Consider the following 24665-nt stretch of genomic DNA (forward strand, 5'->3'; position numbering starts at 1 on the left):
AATATTCTTTGCAGTGCCTTCATAGCTTGTTTTCTTATTACTGATATATGTGAACACATACGATATAATTTCATATCCTTGGAAATTGAGTGTAAGATCTTTTTCTCACAAAAAAAAAACGAATTCTAATATAATAAATAAGCATTTGGATGTTTAACATTATACTGTCAAACCAAAAAATTCTCAGTGAAACATTCACCAAAATGTCAAACTTAAAAAGTGAAAAGCGCTGTTATTGCTGTTACATTGTGGTCCCATAAATTAGGCCGCTTTAGTGCATGTTATTTACACGAAACAAGCAAAGAATATGAAGTACTATAACATGGTGTTTGTTAAAATTCAAATTCATACATTTTGAACAAGAAGTTGTGTCTGATTTTAATCTTGACTTGATGCCTTAATAATTTACTGCAGTTTCTTTGTTATTAACAAACAAAATATGTCAACAAAGATGAGCTGTACGACACCAAACCACCACCATCAGCAGGTTCTCCTACGTAATCTTTCATCTATTTTCTTCTCAACACTTCGACCACTTTGAGATCCAACTTGCACCACAATGTTAAAGCCACATTCATTACACTAGATTCCTGTTGTGTAGGCATGAACTGAAGCCAAACTTCATAACTTCAGAAACGCTAGATTTGGTATATCAGAAACATCATGTTTGGTTTTAGACGGGCACAAGATTTTCCGTAAAAAGAAAAAAAGAGAAAGAATCCAGCCATGATACCACAACACACCAATATCTTCCAGTATAGAGGGCAGAAACAGAGAATAGACACAAAGGGTAAGAGGTAGAATAAACGATAGTTCTAAGAAACTTAGATTCAAAAGTGGCTTTGTTTTATTGAATGGCGACTCGGTGTGACTCGCATAACACCAAATACATTTCACTGCCAGTTGTATATTGCATATAATTGTGTATGTGACAAATAAAATCTCTTGAATCTTGAATCTTGAATCTCTTGGGATTCACTGACATTGCATCCTAGCAAATAAAGTAATCTTTCCAGTTTAACACATAAAACTCTCTTTGAGATTCCCAGATTTTGAAGGACACTCAGAGGTCTGTATGCTTCCACACATTGAAAACAACATGAACAAAAATACAAATTTCAGAAAACCACAGCAAAATATATATTACTTTATTTCGCTTAAATGGAAATGTTTAAGCTGAGGGAGCGAAAAGGATAAAAGTCAAGGATAAAGGCGTAAACAGTGGACAGAGGCATGAAATAGTTTAGAGCTTCACAAACTCACATTGCCACACCTAATTGAGAGATGGAGTGTACGTTCATGTGATGATGTCCCGTTTCAGCCCTGTGAGCTCAGTTTGTATTCCCACTCGTCAGTTTGTATGGAAGAGGACACATACAGTGGCCACTGGAACTGATATTCTCTGATGAGGTATGCAGGAGTAACCACACACAGTCAACACGAGTTTCTCTCTTAGTCCCTGTAAGGTGGAAGAGAACACACAAGGATGCATCCTTAGCGTTTCAGTAGTGGACTGCCCCGGTCTTGTCCTTTCTGCAAAGCCTGAAGAACCTAGAGGAACAAAAGAGGGGAACAATACTAGTAAAGTCCCATCAGATTAAAAAGGATTTTAATAAAACTAAATTATATTTCAGAAAGTATTCAGACCCTTTCATTTAGCCCATTCAAAAAATTTTGTACATCTGTTTTTGCTTGGTCATTATGGGGTATGGTGTGTAGATTAATGTTAGAATTTTTTTTGTTTTTTTTTTGCATTTTGCATAAGGACCTGAATACTCACTGCGCAAATTCATTGAGATTTGCAACAGTAAAGACATACTTGTTGTTACGAACATTCCCATTTCAAATAAACACTGTTATTTTGAATGTTCTATTCTTTAAAATATCATGAATTTTTTTTTTTTTCCACAGCGCAACATCACTTTAACAAGTCAGAAATCAGAAATGTTTCTTGATCATATTGATTTCTGATCAATGATTTCTGAAGGATCATGTGACACTGAAGACTGGAGTAATGATGCATCAGCTTTACCATCACAGGAATAAATTACATTTAGAAAATTTGCAAATAGAAAACGGTTACTCTAAAAACAATAATATAGTGAAAATATAGCAATTTAATGTATTTTAATCGACTAAATGCAGCCTTGGGAAGCATAAGAGACTTTTTTTCAAAAACATAAAAAAAAAACTTACAGACCCCAAATGTTTGAATGGTACAACTAAATAATTCTGTATAATTCAGTTTAAATGTATTCATTTCAATTCATGTTTTTATGTGAGATTGTTTAGAAAAAAGATGCGCACTTGTGGCCATTTCTTGTTCTTGCCGTTCATGTTGATGGTGGTTATGCTGGAGAAGATCTCTTCAGCAGTGATGTGGTCCGGCAGGCGTGTCAGGAACTGAGCGATGTGGATGAAGTCCATGTGTGTGAGGATGTCTTCGTAAAGATGCAGGATACCCAATGCAGTGCGGAAGAGAAATTCCTCACCATCACGACAGAACACGTCCCACACACGACACGCAATGTCCAATGGGAGCGATTTACTGTACAAGGTGAAGATCCTACACAGACAAAAAGCAGACCTCTGATAAATAAATCTATACCTCACAAGACTCAGGGGTACGTTTATGAACTGAACTTTTTAAGAAACAAAGTAACTCACCAGTCGATTAAATAAATATCCGAGGACAGGTTGTTATTTTGGAAATGTGCAAAAAGCGTTGGTAGATTTTCTTCAAAGAACACTTCAAATGCTGCAAAGTATGACAACATCTAGGGATGAAAAAAACAGGAGCATATGAAGAGTCATAATTGTGTAATTACCATCTTACTGATTGCCCAGCTTAAAAGATTTCAAGACCACTCAAACTCACAAGGCTGTGGTCCACTCTGTAGAAAGCCATTTGACAAGGCTTGTTCAACAAATTGGCAAACGCAATGAAGGCATCAGCAGTATCCATGTTGAGGATCAACACTGCTGCTATAAAGGACATTCCCTGCACCTACACAAGAAAACAGATGGAAAAAAAAACATAACAGAGACATAATCGAGGAGTTATCTTTACAGTCGACATAAAACAGAATAGTATCGGAATTGATTGCATCATTGTGGTTTGCTATTGCTGTGATCTCATGCGAGTGACAGGTTGTCCCGCCCTTGCGCTGGTAAACACATTATCAGGGAAAAGAAGCTACTCTTAACCATAAAACAACATGCTTTACCCCATACATGTCAGATCAGTGCCACCTTTCTATATTCAAATTGACATCTATCGAATCTCTCCAATGTACTGATAACAAAAAATGTAGAGATACAATTTCATTCGCTAAAGAGTTAAAGTTAATTGAAATTGTATGTGCTGTCTTCATTCTCAAGTACTGATTATTGATGTATGTGTTTATTCTTTATTTCTATTTAAATCAACACTATTGTATACATAGACTTTTTTATATTATATATATATATATATATTTGTATGTAATGTAAACCCAATTCCTTTTAGTTGTTATCTTTTGGATGCCTCATAGTTGTAAATGTTTATGTGTGTGTCTATGTCTAAAAAAAAAACAAACGTTCTCAGTTCTCTGAAGCTTTCGAATCAGTTTCTGGGTCAAACATATATGGCTGAATTAAACCAGTATTATTTTCCACTTGCCATTGTGCAGCGTTTACTAGAGTAAAGTTGACAGAGTGGATCAGGTATTCTGAGCTGAGGCAGGGCTATTTTGCATATTCACACTCAGCTTATACGAAGCAAGGGTGTAGTTACATTCAAGTTATTTTGAGGCATGAAGAAATTATTTTCACAGGAATTTATTTTAAATACTGCATTTTGGTGATCAAAGATGAGTTTTAAAAGGGATACAAATATTGACTACATTTAATTAATCTTTTTTAAGTTATCCTTACAATACGACCTTTACACCCAGCGCTTATGTGGAGGTGTAAGCACAAAAGCCCTTTGGCCAAACAAGTGATGTTGTGGTCTGTGAGCAGGATGTAAGGGGGCTGTGCAGCACACATTGCTGTGGTGTTCTCAAATGTGCAGAAGAGTAAGGGCTAGGGTTCTGCATATTGTGTGCGTAATAGCTGGAACAATACTGCTCATCATACCCCAGCAAACCAGCTGCACAACACAACATCTATGTCAGTTTCTGTTTTACTCTGTAAACATCTCTTTATATGAGTCAATACTCAAAGCAAACTGAGGTTAAGATAGTCACAAAGGGGTTTTGCTTGTAAACAGTGCAGTGGTGCAGAGAACATAAAAAAATAAATGAAAAAAAGACATTACTTGAGCAAAAAAGATGGGGTACTTACATATCCCACATCGGGACGATAGCAAGTATAAGCTCCCAGAATGCTGTGCAATACATCATGGTATGGGCCTCCCTAAAAGTAAATTTAAAAACAAAAAATGTATGATAAAATTGTCAGCAGATGATATAAAACACCAGAAACAGCAATGCACCTTACCTGTTGAAATATACAGAGATTAGGAAAGGTTCTGGAAATGTCTAACTTGATCAGTTCTAGACTAGCCTCTCGATCAGCATGAGACAAGCCTTTATCTGAAAGCAGATGTTGAAAGCAGACATGAAAGCAAAGGAGTTTAATAGAAATAAAGATAAATATTGAGAAAATAGCATAAGAGAGGATAATAAAGATTGCCGTATATGAGGTTAAAGTCCAAGGAGAGAAACTAAGCTTAATTAATTGAAACCTAAAAAAGAATCACCTTCAATCTCTATTTCTGCAGCAGCTGTTGGGGCTACAAATGAATTCCACTTCTCCTTGGCTCTTGCCAAACAGATGTTGTACAGCTCTATTTAAAACATAAATAACAAAAAAAAGTGTGTAAGTTAATGTAAATATGATGAAATCATTATTTGCGTTGTAATTAGACACCCCAAGTGATACAGTAAGGTTATAACATGTAACTTTTTTATAAATTAAATTTGCTTAGAGATCTAAAAGACTAGAAGAGTGTTTATGATTTTTGAGTGTTGTTGACTAAATAGAAAAAGGTAAGTGCATTATGTTTAAATACAGGAAATGTACAACCAATAATGTAAAATTAAGCTCTCATAATATAATTATTACCCAGCTTGTAAACCTGTCAAGTATAATTTGCAATTCAACATTATTGCTCCTAAACTTTCTTTATTTCTCCACTCATGATTACAACAGATGACTGTTGAAAAAAAAAAAAAAACATTAAACCACAACACAGATTTCAGTGTAGAGTTCTCACGACGAATGGGCACAAAAGCAATGTTACTACTGCTTTGGTTACCATATGACGTCAATGCAGCATTCAAATAAATACATTTGCCAATTTATGGTATAAATTATTCATGCAATGGGTTTTTGTTAACTGGGCACTTTTATTGTGGGAGAAAAGTTTAAAATGAAACACTAATGAAAGCACAGGATGCTTGTGAAATACCATAAAGAAAATAAAACCACAACACAACATAGGGCTGCACGATAAAAGTGCAATATTAAATAATGTGATATTCAATACGATAATACTTTGGAAAGTGTGTAAAATAATTATATTTAAATATAGCCCATTTAAAAACCAACATACATGTTTCACATTCTTTTTTTGAGAAAAAAAGCATCCCTACAACCTCTGAAAGTGAACAGCAGTGTTTTAAACGTAGCATTACATAAAAAGTAAGTGTCATTTTAATGTCAGCGTAAACCAGAGGGTTTAGGGATTCAGGTAGGCCTACATTAGGTTTATTTAACAATGGAAACTGAATAATCAAATTTAAAATTGAAACACTGCCTAGTCTCCACTGTATGAATTAAATACTGATTCTTATTAAAGCTACAAAAGTTATTCCATCAAGAGAAGTGTGATTTTCTCTTTATCTTTTGTTGTTTGATTAACATTACGCACACAGACGGAAGCAGTTTTATTTGGCTGCGGGAAAGTATTTTGAGCATATTCGGCCACATTATTTGCCCCCCCACCCTACCTTCTTTTTTATTTTTATAGAAATATAAACAATTTAGTTAAATAGACGGTAAACAGACGCTACAGTTATAATGTGGAGGCACAACTGTTCCATAGAGCAAAAGTATTAGCGCAGAGCTGGAGGATTCAAGTGATGAAAGTGAGGAGCGATGACAGACAGGACGATGGCAGAAGCAAAAGCGAGAACATTTGTTAATAAAAGAAGCATTTCTTCATTTAATATAAGTGAGTTTGTCTTTGTTTTACGGTTGTTGTTGTTGTTGTTTTCATTAAAAAATAATAAAAAACTAAACTAAACTTTTGTTTTAAGTAAGGGGAAAATCCAAAGACCTTTTATTTAGTTGTTACAACACGTTTATACCTTATCATTAAAATAAGGGATTTTGTCATTGTACTGTTTTAATGTTGATGTGTTTTGATTAATAATAAATTACCTACAAACTAAGCATTTATTTTAAAGTGGAAAATCCAAAAACTTTTCATTTATGTTTTACAACGAAGGCATGCCATAAGTCTTATTCACTTAGTTAATAAAAGTTCTATAATAGATTATAGGCATAAGCAATTTTGTCATTGTACTATTTTATAGATTATGTTTTTTCATTAATAATAATGAACCATAAACTAAGCATTCGTTTTAAATTGAGGGGAAAATCCTTTCATTTATTTGTGTTAAAAAGCAGGTATACCATGTCAGCCTTATTCGTTTTGTTAATAAGTTCCATATTTAATATAAGCGAGTTTGTCATTGCACAATTTTTTTTGTTGTGTTTTTTTCCCCCCATTAAGATTAGTACTGAATCAACATTAAATGCAGAGTAGGTAATTTATTCCAGATACATTTTTGTTATGCTGGTTGAAAGGCTCTTCACATCCTGATAGCAATCACTGGCCTAAACATGTAGTTGCCTAAATGTATTTATATGTATACATGTGATCTGTGGAAGACGTAAGACCATGAAATGTTCATCCAATCATTGCATTCGGTCCGATTTATGCATTTCCATACCTCCGCACACCCTGCTCGAGCAGACATCACACGTCATCAGCGGGTTTCATACTATGCAGAGTTAGACGGACGTCAGTCAACGAGCACCGCAAAACATCAGCCACCTTTTACAGTTCCTCCTGAACCAAAACAACAAGCTTATGCTGCGTTCACGCCATAACTGCTGTAATTTGGAAGACATGGAAACCTGTGACGTTATACTCTGAGCGGTAACTTGAATGCATTTCAATGGCACCACTACCAATGCCACAGCTGAATCTGCAGTAGTCAGGTGGTACAGGTCAGTGCTCTCCAAGTTGTTTATGTTCTTTATTTTTGTAATGTTATGTGCTCAGAGACAGGAGGCAGTTTAACGTCATCTCTCATCTTGTGACGCTTTGTAAACTCTGCATGTGTTTTGAAGGCATGTCTTTGGAGCCACTCTGAAATTTGCCTACCCTACCATTAAGCCTTTGTTTTATTCCAAGAAAAGGTAAGACATTAAAGATCCCCCTTATGTTTTTCTAAGGCTCCACACCAGGGGGTAGGGGTGTAACGGTGTAACAAAACTGACGGTTCGGTACTTACCTCGGTTTTGAAGACACGGTTCGGTACTCAAATAACATTGTATGCAAACATGTAAACTTCACATTAGGCAGTTTTTACCCCAATTCGTTGTTGAAATATAATCATTTATACACAGTGGCTGTCATTTTCATGACAGATTCAGTTAAACATACATTAAATAATCAAGACACCCCTAACAGGTTAAGTAGAATATAATGAATATATAGTCTAATATAGTGCATATATTTAGTGAAATTGTTATCACTTCTCTAGTGAACTAACAGCTGTGGACACTGAATGACTTATATGAGGTAAATGTTACGTGACATTGTTTACAAGCTGTTTTATTGACCTCTTTCCACCGTTGAAACGTTGATTGAGCGTGACACATGATACATGACACATGATACGTTTCAGTAAGTTGTAATGTATCCTCATACCTGTTGTTGATTCATGTTTATTCTTTGATTAGGAAGAGATGATCGCGTTCACTTGGGCACCGCGCCTATATTGTCACGTCGCGATTGGTCACCTGTCGCGATTGGTTGATACAATCGACTGCGTCGACGCTGTTAATTAGTCGACGTCAATATTTTTAGTCGACTGGGTAAGTTGGGTACGATATGAAATTGTATTAGTGCCGTTACTTTAAAAATGACAGCACTCTAATAAGAGCAGTATTTCTTGATGTGCGTCGATGTGTGACAGCAGGAGTGAGGACGAGTGTGTAAGCTCTGCTTCCACCGTTCACTAAACAATGGAAGCACAACAGTCAAATATATACGTGCAGCTCAGGAAAAAGAACGCAACAGAAAAATGTGGCGCGGCCGGGACGTGCTCGCGCGCGCTGCCGGACTCCGACCTGAAGCTCGCGGATTATTGGGTTTGAGTGGTAAAAAATATGTGAAAATGCACGTCCTGGTGAGTAATCGGGTAAACGCAGTCGGATAGGTCTTTAGTGAACGTATACAGAGTTGAATGAGAAATCGGGTGTTACAATGAATTTGGTCCGTGCAGCTCTTAAAGGGCCGGACCTAATATTCTGTGTGAAGCAGGGCAGGGAAGGAACATGCCGGCCAGGTGAGTTTATAGGGTTTTTTTAACCCTAAAATAATGAATAATAAGTTCTGTCATATTATTAAATTACTTGAAAAACAGTAGTTTGCCATGGTATCGATTCAGTATCGGTATTGAGGTATTTTAGTCTGGTATTGCATTGAAGTCATAATTTTTTACTTTTCTATATAAAAAGTATTTGCTGATATTCTCTTTTTTTTTGTTATGTTGGTTTACAAATTTGTAACTTTTTACATTTTTACTCTTTTAGTTTTACATTTTGTCAAGGTCTTGTTTACATTTATACTTTTTTATAGTACACTACTGGCGGCCAACGTTGCAAGTGAAATTAAATGTTTTTAAGTACAATTGTTGAAAATTATTGCGATAAATTAGTCGATAAATTAATCGATAAATTAGTTGATAGATTAATCGGTATAAAACTAGTCGTTAGTGGCAGCCCTAGTCACGTCACATTAAAGAGCGTCAAAGGGCATTTTGACTTAAAATGGACAGAATACTTAATATGTTAGTGTGGGAGCTCGGATTGAAGTATGTTCCGCACCTAAAACAACGCGCCTACTGTTAAAGATTGCATTTGTACTGTTCGATACACACATGCACCGTACCGTAAGCCCTGTACCGAAACGGTTTGGTACGAATACGTGTACCGTTACACCCCTACCAGGGTGTGCTGCTGCACCCTCAACACACATACTTCCCATGGTACTGTAGGCTGCTGTCACTTTAAGAGTTGCACAAATCCAATTTATTGTAACACGCGATCTTTCTTTCTCAACTATTTAGTCCACTTACGTATTCACATGAATACTCACCAAGACGGGCATTTTGAAAATGTTGTGTATTTGGCCATATTAGCCGTGTAAGAGAACTTTGCTTATTGCACCTAATAATGTTAAGCATGTCACACGTATGTAACAGTCATGTGTCCAGTCTATTATCTACTGTCTGCGTCAACCTAAAACTTTTCATAATCTTTTGAAGTATTAAAATCATTCAGTTATTGTAAGCTTGCGATATGAATTTTGTGATATTTACATTTGCAATATTGCGATATATCGTGCAGCCCTAATACAAAGCGATTTATATAATTACCCACAAAATACACATACAAAAAAATCCAAAGTGATTGTCCAAATTGTAAATGTCTTTACAGTCTTTTCCTGTATGTGCTTACATGCGGAATGCATGATATTCGTGTGATAAAGCATACAAAACAAACATTCATACCATCTGTGATGTTCAGGTCGTTTCCTATCGCTAGACTCCAGACTTTGCCCCTCACACTTGGTGGCAGACCTTGCCACCATAAATCTCTCACACGCTTAGATGAACACCTGAAATGGGGAAGAGAAAGACAGAGTAAAACAAGTTATTTCTGTTCAGATATTTGTGTGTGTATATCATGATTGTGTTTCTCTGAGCACATTTTTAGTTGTTACATTGTTTATTTAATTTTTGGCCATTTTAATGTTTTATTTATAGGGACAGAATAGAAATGATGCAATGTAACAAGGATAAGACCTGGAGCCGAAATGTTGCAAGCCAAATTCAAACTCGCATAGCTTGCATGAGCACCTAGGCTCAAAATATCAGCACACATGCACTAACTTCTAGTCCATGTCTCTCACTAATCTTACACCGGTCAATTCATCTCTTGCCAAATATTAAGATTTTTAGAATATGTTTTGGCTACTCTATCTACTTACTGTTAATTAATTATATGGAATATCAAGAAATGACTTTTGTTTGTGTGGTTATACTGTGTCAGTGATATTTGTGTGCTGACTCACATGCTTTGCCAGTTGGGCAAGATCTCCTGACTCCATGTGAGAGCAGCATTGCCGATGTTTTCCTCTAGTTTACACCTGTCCTCTAACTGTTTTTTCCGTCTCTGGGCCTCTTTCAGCTCTGCACAGAAACAAACACATACAGTGTGAGAGAGAGAGAATGGCAGTGAAATTGAAATCTGTCTCAACAGGATTAGATTTCATCTTTTACAACAGCGCCCTCTAGAGCACACGCACAACTAAACACAAACAATCAAACTGTCAAATTAAAATAGGATCCAACTTTTTGCAACATCTGACAGTGATGAACTGAGAATATTTACTGGCCATAAATCTTTCTTTCCTACCATTTTTTTTATTATTATGGTTAAAGAAATTATTCCTCTATACTCGCCACAGCTAATTTTTTACTTCCAGATGTGTTGTTGCACACATTAACTGTGGACATTGCACTAATATAAACAACTAATAAATGCATGAAAAGAAAGTCACCTCTCTTCTTGGCCTGAGCCACCATCTCCTCATATTCTTGTCTGTGTTTCTGGGCTTCTTCCTCAGGTTTTGCAGGAAGATTCCTACACAACAGATATAAAATAAATGTCAATACACATTTACATCTAGAACTCATTTATTGACCTTAATTATCGCTATGCTTTAATACATACATTACATACATAATACACTTGCAACATTTGCTGTTCTCCTGTCTGTAAATGGTACAGCATTGCATGTAAAATAGAGGTGATTTCATTTTGTTTTAGGAGAGTGCTATGGTATTTTTCTTTTACCCATAATACAGGAATGAGAAGTTTGAGGAAAGAAGTAGATCAAAATAACACATTTACAGAGACATAGGCACACACAAAAACACTCACGCTGGACGGTTCTCCAGTATAAGGGCTGTGGTTGAAAGTGGCTCAAAGTCCAGGTTCTTTCTTACATTCTTCTTGGGAGATGTGGAATTGCTTGTGTGTCCACTTCTCCTTTCATATTCCTGTAAAAATAAATAAATACATAATATACCTATAATAAAGTATTTTTTAAAATGTATTTTTATGTATATATTTTATATATTATCTGATGAATAAAACCTGTTAACATTTCAGTCATTAGCAGCAAAAACCCACACTGTACATGTATACACACCTGGTATTGAGTTTTTTTTTTGTTGCAATGTGACATTATTTGTATGACAATAATGCACATTTTTGCCATATTAACATTACTGTAATGTTTTTTGTTGTTGTTGTAATTCTCAATAGAAAGTCTCATTTAGATCTGATTAATGTAACAATTTTATTGAAATCTGCATAAAAGAAAAGCAATACAACAAATACTACCATGATGAATAGCACTTTGCAATTGAGATATTATTCAATAATTTGATTAAACACACCCACCTGGAAAAAAAATTAAGAGACCACTTAACATTTTTTCCAGAGCTGTATGCATCCACGCATGTATGTATGTATGTATGTATGTATGTATGTATGTATGTATGTATGTATGTATGTATGTATGTATGTATGTATGTATGTATGTATGTATGTATGTATGTATGTATGCATGTATGCATGTATGCATGTATGCATGTATGCATGTATGCATGTATGCATGTATGCATGCGTGTATGCGTGTATGCATTATACTCTCTCTCTCTTGGATTTTGGTAATGAGGCTTAATCATCCTAAAACTATAATTAAATAATGCATTTCAAGGCTTTAAGCATGACAACTTGAAGGAACTCATGCTTAAACACATGCCACACAATACTTTCTTCACAACCTGCACAAATGGTAGCAGAAGTTCTCAAACCAGCAGGAACTGAGAATAATAATGTTCTTACCAGAACACAATATATGTCACAACAGGACCAAATGAAATCAGAACAACTTGCTACTGTTACTGTATTAGTTTCGTTTACAAAGTCTCATGCCACACACTGTACACCATGAATAGAAATCTGTGCTATCTTGCACTGCATCCATTTTTAAATTCTCTGATTTGGTTGGATCTGTATATCCAAACAACATGATAATATAGGAATATGTTTTGATTTATTTATGCAGTGGGAAAGCACAAACTATTGCACACTGAAATGAGTGAATATAAATATTTAATTTGCCCCCACACTGCACTCTCTCTGAGATTACTAGACAAAATGACCTACATTCCAACTATGAGCCAAACAAGTATAAGAAAAGGACATTAAATAAGATTAGACATGGAATTCTTAATTAGTTTTGAGAGTAAATGTGGGACAGCCAACAACAACAACAAAAACAACAAAGAAAATATTATTCACCAACACACAAATGTGCTCACACATGAACACCAGGTACACCTGCTACGACAGAATCTCTCTCGCTCCACGTCATTTCCTCCCCACAAATTCTTGTTTTTCTCTTCTCGTTCCCCTCACCTTTTCTTATTTATCTGACAGAAAACAATGAGGGGAAAATAATAAAATGAATAAGACATGAACTCACCATGAACGCTGCAGTGCTGTTGAGACATTCAGAATCCAGCGTTTCAGACACCACACTCTACCATTGCTGTATTTTAACAACTATAAGCTTAAGTGCCTTGTAGACAGAAAGGCAAGGCACAGTAGCAGAGGAAGACCACAAGGAATATGGGACACACCCTGAGAAACAGTAGCATGATACTACTGTGCTCCTGCTCCTCTGCTGTTATTGCTGTCTCACTCCTGCTAAGTTACCTGACACTGTTTTTCCTTGCCCTCTTTCTCTCTATAACTCAGTCCTAACAAACATGCACCAAACTGGGAGGGCCTACGTCAATGGGATGCAGAGGATCCGATCTTGTCCCTTGCTCCTGCTGTGTCCATATGTGTGTGTGTGTGCATGCTAATGTTACTCGTCATCATCACAGTGCTGAGAGAGGATCCATGATTTACAGGCAGCCATACTAATTGATTCCAGCTATTAGGAGCACAAGGTTCTCTGCACAGCAGTTTCATGCGATCAGTGCGCTCTGTGTTCCGCTGTGCATGCCTGAGTCATGTACAAAGATGATGCATAATCGTGTCATCAGTTCTCATGAGCTTCCACTGATTAAAATAAAATATAAATACACACATCCTAAACACACAGTCAGACAATCCCACACATTTTTAGCCGTTAAGACTTTACAATTAAAACAAGTAATGGCAGCAGGTAAAATACTACAATGTTTAAAGTCAAAAGCACTGAGGCAGGACAGAAGCACATAATATTAAGTTCATCTTAACTAATCTCTTCCTAGGAGCCATTGCTACAGAGCCTAAATAAAACAGCAACTCTAAACCGGTCACCCAATGCCGCAATATTACATTACAGCTGCAGAGAACAAAAAAGAGAGATAAAGGTAGGAGTTGGAGGTGGGTGAAATCTAGATGGACACAGGGAGGCTGAATCAGGGGGGTTCAAATTACCTAAAGCACATGCAGGCCTGTTGTCTCTCTGTACATAGGAAACAAAGCCCCATTCACAACAATGTCATAAGACAGCAATGTAAAAGCCATTCGATTGATTCATGCGTAAAGATTAAAAAAAGAAAAATCTAAAAAACTAAATATAAACAAATCCTTAAACATGATTGTTTCCCACTGTTAAAATACTTTCTTCCAAGCAGATACAATTTTAAAGTCGACATTAAACGGAAAATGCTAGTCTTTTCTTCCCTATTGTGGCGTTTAACCACGTGAAACGTCTTCTCAAACAAGAAAAAATGTATGATGATTTTTCCAACAGGAATTGAATTGGATTATTAAGGTTTGCTAATTGCGATCTCGTGTGAGTTGAGGTTGCTGGAGGAGAGGGATTACTGTCCCGCCCTCACACCGATGCACACATTAGAGAAGATTCTGTCATTAATTATCCAAAAAATTAAAAATCAATTTGAGTGAGTACACAAGCCAGTATTCAGAACTATCTCCTTACTTTAGCCCCATTCACAACGGTGTGTTATAATTAGAGTGGTATGGTGGATTTCTGCGGGAAATTCAAGCATGTCTTTGTGTCATTACGTCACGTCTGTATACATAAAGAAAGAGTCCAGCTAGTAGTAGTACCGAGGTTACTAGTAACGTTCTTCAGAGGATCATTTATAGCCTTTTCTCACAGCAGCAGGAGTAATTAAACTCATCATTTTGATGGCGGATTGTAATAAAGAAAGGCCCAAATGACATCATCAGTGACAAATGGAGATTCACCTGCAGTCAAAAGCAAATTAATAGACTGTATGGAAATTCAAATCTACAGGTAACACTAATACACTCTAAATACATGTAGTCACACAATGCTAATGCTGTTAACATTAATAATTTGAGAACAAATTTGCACGGTTTGATGTTATATGAGCGATCGTTAGATTTAAATCACCATTGGTAGCGCAATTTATTGTAATGTTTTGTTCTAAAAAGTGGCATGACATTTTCTGGTGATAATTCTTATTTAGGTTATACTCCAAGACGTAGAATCTGTGATTCTGAAGTACAGTATCCACACCGGTGCAGTGTCTGACAGCTGCACATACTCACAGATGGGAACGCCGCAAATAACTGCAATTGCAGGTTTCAAACAGAGATGGCGACAAAGAGGAAAAACTTACAGACTGCAGCTTTAATGTTTGTTTTTTGCGCACAAAAAGTAAAGACTTCATTCAACAATCTCTTCTCATCTGTGACAGTCTCCTACGCAGTTTATGTTGTAAATATAGTACAACGCTTTTAAAGCAATACAGCAAAACGCCGGCTTACCATTGGCCAATGCGGTTCACGTGAGCACCACGACGCATGCGTGTGAACCTGATGCGGGAGATAGCCAATGGCGAGCCGCTGTTCTGCCGTAGTGCTTTGAAAGCACTGTACTGTATTTACCATGTAAACTGCGTAGGGGGCTCGCACAGACAAGAGAATGTCGAATAAAGTCGTTATTTTTGTTTGTTTTTTGCGCACAGAAAGTATTCTTGTTGCTTCATAACATTAAGGTTGAATCACTGGACTATTTTAACAATAGGGCCTTGAAAAGAGGTAATTACATTGATCTCTATGAAGACTATGATGCCTCTTGAATTAAAAAAAGCCCAGATAAATCATTTATAATAAACACTACAATATGCCATAAAAAAAACAGAATTGTCCACTTTGACGGACAGTGAGTTATGGTGTCTTGAATTCACATGTTGATATCCCCAAAACAGCTCAACCAATGGCATGGGTTGGTGCGGGACTACATCGGGGAATCGTTTAGAAACCAGTTTCATTCATTTTGCTGTTTAAACTTTAAATTCAAAACATGAACAATAATTAACCCTAAGACATGACAAAGTATGAACAGTACTTCTTGACCTGATTTCACAGTTCATAAATGTGCATACATTTAGAAACCTCCCTTTGATTTAACTTAAATAAACATTGTTTTTATAGCAATATATGATTTAATTGTTAAAATATTGTATGCTATTGTAAAGAATCTATTAAAAATGTTAAATTATTTTCTCTCATTCATTAAAAAAAGAAATCCACAATTAAAAATCCATTCAACTATTTTCCTGGGTAAAGTGGCAACTTCCCATGATATTCTAAAGCATAGCTTGACAGTTAATAATTGCTTTATGGGATGCCTATTAATATTTCACTTGTAAGTTAATGTCTAATTCCATATTTGCAGCAGTCTCGGGAGTAAAGTGTTGCCCTGCATATTTTTAATATAAACTTTGCTAGGTATGACATTAAAACGTGTGTTCTAAAATTACTCAATCCATTTAACGGCGCATGTGAGGAGGATTGCAGTAGCCTGGCCTCTGAGGACTCCGGTATCCCCACCACTGAGATCAACCCACCAGAACACATTCATGCTCGGGTCACCACTGCTGAGCTAAAATTGAATGTCTGATGTCCTCTGACTGGATGTAATCATAGACTGAAGGTAAAAAAATCTGCAGATTAGATCTGATTTTCAACCACTAATGTTTAGTCCTTGAGACTGCAAATCGATGCAAAAATCTGGGCAAAAATTTGTGTAGTGTATTCCAGCCTTCAGTTTAAAAGCAGTACCTCACATGACTTGGTTAATACAACGACATACTATATATTCTAAATAAGTAGTCATGCTCAATGAAGGGCACTTTTTACAAATAGTGTTGAATACAGAAACTATATTTTCATAATTTCAGCTCAACCTTACCACAAACAAAGCCACAAAATTTTGTGTCTCATTTAAGGTCTTTTCTGGGTGAGTGCAGGTGTGTAAACGTACCTTTGGTACTTTCCTGGAGTCTTTGGTTGAAAGTTCTTTATGTGGAACTTTACCAAACAGTTTCCACCCAGGCTCTCGCTGTCCTTCCAGTGCACCCGTGTCCTTCATCGTTTTAGCAAAAAGACTCCTTACAATTTGTAGAAGAGAAAAAACAGAACTGAGCCAGAGAACTACTTCTAGTAAAAATGTACTTCTTTTTTATGTTTGCACTACATGTTAAGCAATATGAACTCCACAAACTAGACACTTATTTATTATTATAGCACTTTTCATTGAATACTCAGAACAAAGGGAAAATTTGAAAAGAACACTGCACTATAGTGGAAAGAGAAGAAAAAATATTTAAGCTGTTTTAAGATATCTCTTGAGAGCTTCAAGGGCAGAAATTCTGAGACATGGGCCACAAGATGAGAGCGATCACCCACAGTGGAGAGTCTTGTTATGGGGACACAGAGGGGACACAATATTTGTTCTTAGAGAACAAGCCGGTTCCAGTTAATGATCAAGCTTTATTAAGCATGAAAAACATAAGCCACTAAAGACCTTGTGAGCCTTTTACTCCAAGCTATTCAGTGGCTTCTCAACACTTTTGGTCTGCAACCCATTTTTGAGGTTCCAAAATGATTGTGATACAATCATTGTAGAGTAAGCTGGTGTTTCTCACCAGTGATTTAAATTTTTCATCACTTTGTTTTTTCTTTCTAATTTATCATCCTCTCAAAAACACTTTTTTTTTCCTGCCTTAACCCAGTGCTTGTTTGACTATGATAAGCTTCAGATCTCGGCCCCACCATATTCCAAATCACCATCATCCACTATAGAGTGGTGCAGGTATGACGTCAATTTGTAGGCCAACCGGCATTTAGCATCACATTGGTTGGTTCCCTCGTCAAAAACCCAATAGGATTTTCCCATAGGCTTTTGGATTATCACAAAAAACAAGCTCTGTGATCAACAAAAGTTCATGATACGTACACGTTTTGTCCATCAAGATAATTATCACAGATGAACACAACTTTTATTAAAGGATTAGTTCACCCAAAAATGAAAATTAGCCCATGATTTACTCACCCTCAAGTCATCCTAGGTGTATGACATTCTTCTTTCAGATGAATAAAATCTGAGTTATTTTTTAAAAAGTCCTGGCTCGTCCAAGCTTTATAATGGTAGTGACTTGTTGTCATAAAAGTGCATCTATCCATCATTTAACTGCTCCACACGGCTCTGGGGGGTTAATAAAGGCATACACACCTAGGATGGCTTGAGGGCGAGTAAATCATGGGCTCATTTTCATTTTTGGGTGAATTAACCCTTTCATTTGGAAGCCTAAATGCTGTCGCCTGGAGTAAAAAGCTAAAGGTAAGCAATAAACGAACTACACCACGATCCCACGAATTCAACGTCACCACCACTAAGCTTCCCACAACTCTAAAAACTTCTAAAAACATTTTTCCAGAACGTTTGAGTTAGACTGGTTTATAAGAGCACTATTATGAGCATAATGAGGCTGTAAATGTGGACTGAGGTTACCTGCTCTGCGTGATGACATTTAATCTTCCCGACAGCCTCTGTAGTCCCATTTAGCCACTTGTTAGCAACCGCCTTTTTCAAGACACACAGACACAGCTTCAAAAAATCCAAAGTGGGGTAATACTGATGTATTTTATGTCATATAATAAAGCGTGAAAGTGTCTTGAGCTTGTGTTCACCACAGACCTTATTTCAGCCATTTAAACAAAATCCTATTCAAAAAACGTATTGACTTCGGAACGAGGGAACCGGAAGTGCAAAAATTCTAACTTGCTTCCACGTTATGGCCTACAAAATTATGTCATTCCTGCAGCACTCTATATCACTCGGTTTCAGTCCTGCTGAAAAGCTCATGATACCAAAAAGGTATCCAAAAATGAAAATTAGCCCATGATTTACTCGCCCTCAAGCCATCCTAGGTGCATATGCCTTTATTAACCCCCCGCAGAGAGATCTGAAGCTTATGATAGTCAAACAAGCACTGGGTTGAGGCAGGAAGTTGTTTATGAGAGGACAATAAATTAGAAAGAAAAATACTCAATGGTGATGAGAAACACCAGCTTACTCTACAATTGGAAGTTCAGATAGAAAGTGTTTTTTTTTTTTTTTTTTAATACTGATGAAACAAGAACTTGGCATGTAGACATAAGTACACTCAGGTTTTTTTGTTGGCCGCTCCACTAAAGAATTTTCCCTATGTAAACATTTACAAAGTAAGCAAGTGCATGATGCCTAGCATTTTAAAATTTGTTCAGATTTTAAAAGTTGTGTGTATTGCAGTCTTAAGGAAATATCACCTGCAGCAACTACAGTATTTCAACTTGTGCTGTAGGTGTTATGCTAAAAAGAATCTCAAAGGAAAAACAGAAAACCCTGTGACAAAGCAAAGAAGTCAAGAATAAAATTAGCTTAGATAGTGTGAAAAGCGAAAAGGTATCTACAACAAACAACCATAGATTGCCAAGAGTATTGCAAGAAAATATCCAAAAGTACCCAAGAAATACACAAACATGAAAAATAAATTGCAATCAAAAATTGTAAATTAGAAAAAAGCTTGAAGCTTGTTGAATAATATCAATGCAACATTATTAGAAAGGCAAAATTTGGATAAACTTACATAAACATATCACGATACTACTGAAACAGTGCTTTCTTGGTGTGAGTTTAACAACATTACAAATGCAAATTTTACAATACCTGTGGAAGAAGTTTGCGAGTGGTCCCAGTTTCTTGGGCCTAGCCTCATGTGGTGTAGAGAGCCCCACTGGTTGCCTTTGTGGGCTGCTCAGCTTGCCGTATAGGTCAGTAGGGGATGAGAGTGAATTGTCAGAATGGTGCAGGACATCATCATTCTCAAATGTAACAACGGCACTGGACTCAGATGTAACCATGAAGTCTAGGAAGTCCTCATTACTGACTGACAATGTGGCAGAAAACTCAGTACTTAAACTGGACACACTGCACACTGAAATATCATCACTGCGGTTCAATGTACCCTTGCCTGTCGCACTGGGAAGCCCACTTGCACTGTAGAGACGTACTAAATCGAAGTCACAACGGGGGAAGGTGGAAGACTTGAGTAATGAGCTATCTGAAATATCCAAATTTAGTGTCGCTGGATTATCATCAAGTGGCGGTGGAATCGCCAGCTCAGCAGTGGTGACCCGAGCATGAATGTGTTCTGGTGGGTTGATCTCAAGGGTGGGGATACCAGAGTCCTGAGAGGCCAGGCTACTGCAATCCTCATCACATGCGCCGTTAAGTGGAGTGAATAATTTGCCGCCGAGGGAGCCATGTGGGGGCTGAGAGTCTGAGGGCATGAAATGGTTGACATGGTTTTGGGTGTGAGGCTTGGAGGCTCTCCGCAAACACTGTGAAGACTTGCTGATTGATGAGACCTGGGAATCTAGAAAGGCAAATTACAAATGCTGATCAGTCCTTACAAGTAAAAAGCGAATATCTGTAAGCATCAAGTCATATGGGTGTTTCTTTTTTTTCTTATAAAAATCAACACATTCTCTGTACATCACACCTTACACAGAAAGAAAAAAATCCAAAGAAAAACAGAAAAGGCATTACAGACATTTCCTTCAACCCTGAAATGCAACAATGCAATGTAATTTCAAATTCAAACAAACCTGTAGAAAAAAATATATCAATCCGGAAAACTCCTTCATATAACCACAGTGGAGGCTATTTTTATGTACTTTTGTACTGTAGATTTTCTATTGGGTGACAGGTCTATGCTCTCAGCCCTCCACGTCAAATGTTTCAGGTAAACACTGATGTCATGAAGAGTGATAAGACTCAACGTGTGTGGCTGGCTAGGTAAACACTTCTCTGAGTCTTCCCTCAGATAGCACAGAGTAAAACAACAGTACAACAACCTTTATCTTCCTTTAGTCGTAACACACTTGACCAGCTTATCTCCACAATAGAGTGAGATGAAAACTCTCCAGGAGTAGAGAAAGCAACCTGAAACCAGACTAAAAACGTGACCCAAAGACCTGAGGAAACATCACGTCAACACTCCTTCAAACTATGAGACAGCTGTCCTCAAACATCCTTGATAATCAACCGGACAATATCTTCCATCAAATTTGGACCAAAATAGCTCTTTGATGTAACGAGGATAGAAGATGCATGATTGGAGAGCGGAGGGCCTGAGCCCTGAGGACAGCTAGGTAGCACATCAAAAACAAAGGGGAAAATAGAGCAACATCAGCTCACTATGACAAACAAAATGTTTATATTGTTTCCTAATAAGGGTGCAAAATATACAATGGGGAGAGGCAACGATTAATACAAGCTCTACTGGTTCTTCTTCCCCAATTGAATGTGGTTCAGTGTGCATCACAGGTGTGTGCAGCTGCTCATCTACTGCAAAAGAAACAAAAAAAATTTGCAAAATCACCTACAAGCCAATACTCGATTGAGGGCAACATGCCTTAACAAAGCCGAGAAATCTTCAATTGAAAGTGCAATCAGTAACTGCTGCATTTGACAGGACAATAATGGTTTAACTGCCCAACAATACACACCTTAAACAATAATAACGCTTTCACAATCTCAAAGGTGACCCAGCCCACATATTTCTCTATTTTTGGTCTTTGAGTTAAGGTTTCTGTGTCTCAAGGAAATTTAATCAAAACTAGTTAGCTATTTCTCTAAGTGAATAATTAGCTCTTTCAACCAAAATCAAACAGTCATAGAGCAATGAAGTAGCTCATGTGCTGTTAATGCTTGCAAAATACTATGAGACTGTTGCTGTCTGATGCAATCCTTCATAAGGCAATCCGCATCCTCGAAATTTCTCAAAAGCACCAAAGACAAACAGTTTAAGGAATTGCAATTGCATGACAGAGATTATATGCTTACAAAAGTTAAAATCAGACTACAGCATTTATAGAACAATGAACAATAGAGACCATTTGTATTTTGCAGGCTATACCCTAATGTAAATGTTCATGTGTGTAATACTAATAAGAGCAAGACAGGGACGAAAATGTATAATATATATATATATATATATATATATATATATATATATATATATATATATATATATATATATATATATATATATATATATATATATATATATAACAACTTTACATTTGATTTGCAATGCTTCAAGGGATTGTAGTTCTTTCCCCACATTAAAGCAGTCTTGTACCTTTGTCTGATTTTCAAATATTTATTTTGCTTCACATCAAAGTTTAATGTTGTGATTCAGCGGCTAGCTAGTTGTTGTGGTTCATGGCTTATAACTCTTAAACTAAGACTTTTTTCTTTTTTTATCCCTATGGAAAAAATATTTCTGGAACCAAAGCTGCTAAAAATGGAAAGAGAATAGAACAGAAGACATACAAAATAGTCACTGCATTTAATACATTTGTGATCACTGATATCCAATATTTGTAAATATCATAAGATTTTCTATTTTACTGGTTACATTTCAATAGATGGCCCTTGCAAATCAGTTTGAAGCCATCCTGTTCATTTACTAAAGTGCATGCAACATTTATTAATTTGTCAATATTTTTTTATGCTTTATCTGATTATACTGAAACAGTTAAATGCACATCTAAACATGTTAAAAAGACAAATCAAAATTAATTCTGTGATACATAAACCTTTTTTCCCCTTAAATTTTGTAGCCTGTTTTGTCCCATCTGTCTCAAGAACCAGTGATGCGCATAAGCATACTTACGTATACTAATTCTGTTGTTATCATTTTGACATAAAAGACCCTAAACAAACAGCTTGAAAAATGACGTTGGAGGATGTAGCTGTTACATATATAGGACTACAAAGTTACTTTGATCTCACCATCGTTGTTCTGACCGTTTGTGTTGTTTTCACTGGACGTGTGCTCTGCTTCTGCCATGTTCCTGCCTCAGGTGAAGGGATGTGTGTGTGTCCATCACCCCCTCACCTTCACTCCAGAGTCCAGACCCTCCAACAAAAAATACATCAAATACTATAATTATTATGATTATAATACCACACTGTCCGCTTTTATGAACACTTCATTTAATGTATCATCTAAGCTCTAAACTTAACTCAAAACCCTCAACTTTTCTCATTGCTGGTGCACTTCACTTTTTCTCGGTTCAAGAGAGTAGACGTTCAAAGATCTCAAACTTTATTCAAACTTCTGCGCACGGTAAAGCGAACAACGCGATAAACGCTAACGAAAAGTATCTTACCTGTTGTGACGCTCTCACCGCCATTTTAAAACCTCCTCGCCGATGTAAATGTGCCAGGAAAGCATGCGAATCGATAAATTCACCTGCCCTACGGCTGAATGAGGTGCTGGTCTGCCTCAAATAAAGTAAGAAAACTTGCTATTTCCACCTGTAGGAGTAAGACAGCGTTTCAGGGACACAAAACGTCCGTTAAAGAGAGGCAGAGCGTTTTGAAAGTGTTAGGACATAGTGCGACTGTCAGTAAATCAGGAAGTGACCTTCAGTGCCCTGTCAACACTGTACGTTACACACTGCGCGACGCGATACAACTACAACGCTCCCATCTAACGTTACGCAGCTGCAGTATAGTAATCTTCCATGATTGATTATGGTTTTGTCGCCTCACGTGTTTGTTTATGCGTAGATACGGGTTATTTATAGCTGGTTTTAATAAATCCAAGTAATAAAACCGTAGGTGGTTTTATCAGTATCCAGTAGACAGGCGGTTGCTATAGTAACTAAAAACACCCCCCAAACCAGCATCAGGCTGATTAAAGTGAACGTCCCTCATTCCTCACACTGTGTGAAGAAAGTCACACCATCTTTACAATGAAAACGCCTGACCATCAGTTGCACTGACCACATACTGTTTACTGTATCTAAAATAGTTACTTCAGAAAGTATTAACTGTAGCAATTCGGAGCTCATCTGTTTGTGTTTACATACATTTAATGCTACTGACAGACCTTACCTTTAGTAGGCTACTAGGTGACAAAATATTAATAAATGCGTTTGAAACATGCAAATATTTATAGCTGCAGTTTTTTTTTTTTTGGCTGGTACAAAGTACACTATAACCAGGGCTATAGTGGATCAATAACTACTCTCAAATTACATCATTTTACAATACATGGGATAACAAAAATTAACAAGATTAGTTCAATGTGATTTATTGTCAGCCAACAGTTTTATGAAAAAAAATGCAATTAATTCATAAATAAAATAAACAATTAACAGAATAAGAACAATACGAAGATAAAGGAGCGTGTGCTGGGCAAGGTGGACATAAAGGGATAGTAATTTTAATTCTGTCCTCATTTACTCCCCCCCTCATGTTGTTCAAAATCTTTGTTCTGTTGAACATAAAAGAAGATTTAAAAAAAAATATGGGTAACCAGACAGTTGACTGTAGCCATTGACTTCCATAGTATTTTTCCCCCATACTATGGAAATCAATGGGGCCCATTAACTGTTTGATTACCAACATTCTTAAAAATATATTCTTTTGTGTTCAACAGAAAAAATAAATTCATACAGGGTTTGGAATAACATGAGGGTGAGTAAGTGATGACAGAATTATTATTTTTGGGTGAACTATCAAAGTCAAAACACTGCCTGCAGCTGATTTTAGAATGAAAAGCCCATAACTCCTGGTCTATGTTCATTTTTTTCTCCATAATAATAGCATATTGGCAATTTGGCAAACAATCCTGTCTGTATCATTTTGCGCTCTAGAGAGCGTCAAATGTTTCTATTTACAATGTCTTTTTGCAGCGTTGAGCATTGGAGCCATTCACAGATATGGCCGTTGATTTCTTGAACGCAATGGCCAATCAAAGGTGTTTAAATTAGGTTAAGATATTTTCTCCTTTTTGTGATTTTGTGTCTCATTTGATTGGGTGGACCAGCCACCAATCTAGGTGGACCAGTGCCACCCTGGCCCTTATGTAGCTTCGCCACTTGTCGCACATGCTACGAAAAAA

The 24665-nt window shown here is 36.7% G+C and overlaps 1 protein-coding gene across 2 annotated transcripts; it reads right to left on the bottom strand.

Annotated features, from left to right (window-relative positions):
* Positions 1–826: 826 nt before the first annotated feature.
* On the bottom strand, positions 827–23201 carry tbc1d14 (TBC1 domain family, member 14). 2 transcript variants are annotated; one of them, XM_079844247.1, is made up of 15 exons: positions 22924–23201; positions 22544–22670; positions 19409–20117; positions 16682–16808; positions 11293–11411; positions 10910–10992; positions 10421–10538; positions 9858–9964; positions 4745–4831; positions 4483–4577; positions 4327–4398; positions 2879–3007; positions 2668–2777; positions 2308–2566; positions 827–1551 (listed from the first exon to the last, which is right to left on the bottom strand). In XM_079844247.1, the coding sequence occupies exons 2-15, from the start codon at positions 22599–22601 to the stop codon at positions 1495–1497; spliced, it is 2130 nt and encodes a 709-aa protein (XP_079700373.1). In that variant the 5' UTR covers positions 22602–22670; positions 22924–23201; the 3' UTR covers positions 827–1494. The 2 variants fall into 2 exon arrangements, with proteins under 2 accessions (XP_079700373.1, XP_079700374.1); XM_079844248.1 differs by having other exon boundaries at positions 22559–22670; positions 22924–23170.
* Between the last annotated feature and the right edge of the window lie 1464 nt (positions 23202–24665).

Source organism: Gobio gobio, assembly GCF_949357685.1.
Source record: "Gobio gobio genome assembly, chromosome: 2".
Lineage (NCBI taxonomy): Eukaryota > Metazoa > Chordata > Actinopteri > Cypriniformes > Gobionidae > Gobio > Gobio gobio.

What these genes read in the sequence shown, in the direction of transcription:
- tbc1d14 (XM_079844247.1), bottom strand. Translation starts at nt 22,601, where the DNA reads ATGGCAGAAGCAGAGCACACGTCCAGTGAAAACAACACAAACGGTCAG. An exon ending in AAACGGTCAGAACAACGATG is followed by an intron (nt 20,118 to 22,543) that starts GTGAGATCAAAG and finishes TTGCCTTTCTAG; the next exon opens with ATTCCCAGGTCTCATCAATC. An exon ending in CGACCTGAACATCACAGATG is followed by an intron (nt 4,832 to 9,857) that starts GTATGAATGTTT and finishes TGTTTTAAATAG; the next exon opens with AGCTGTACAACATCTGTTTG.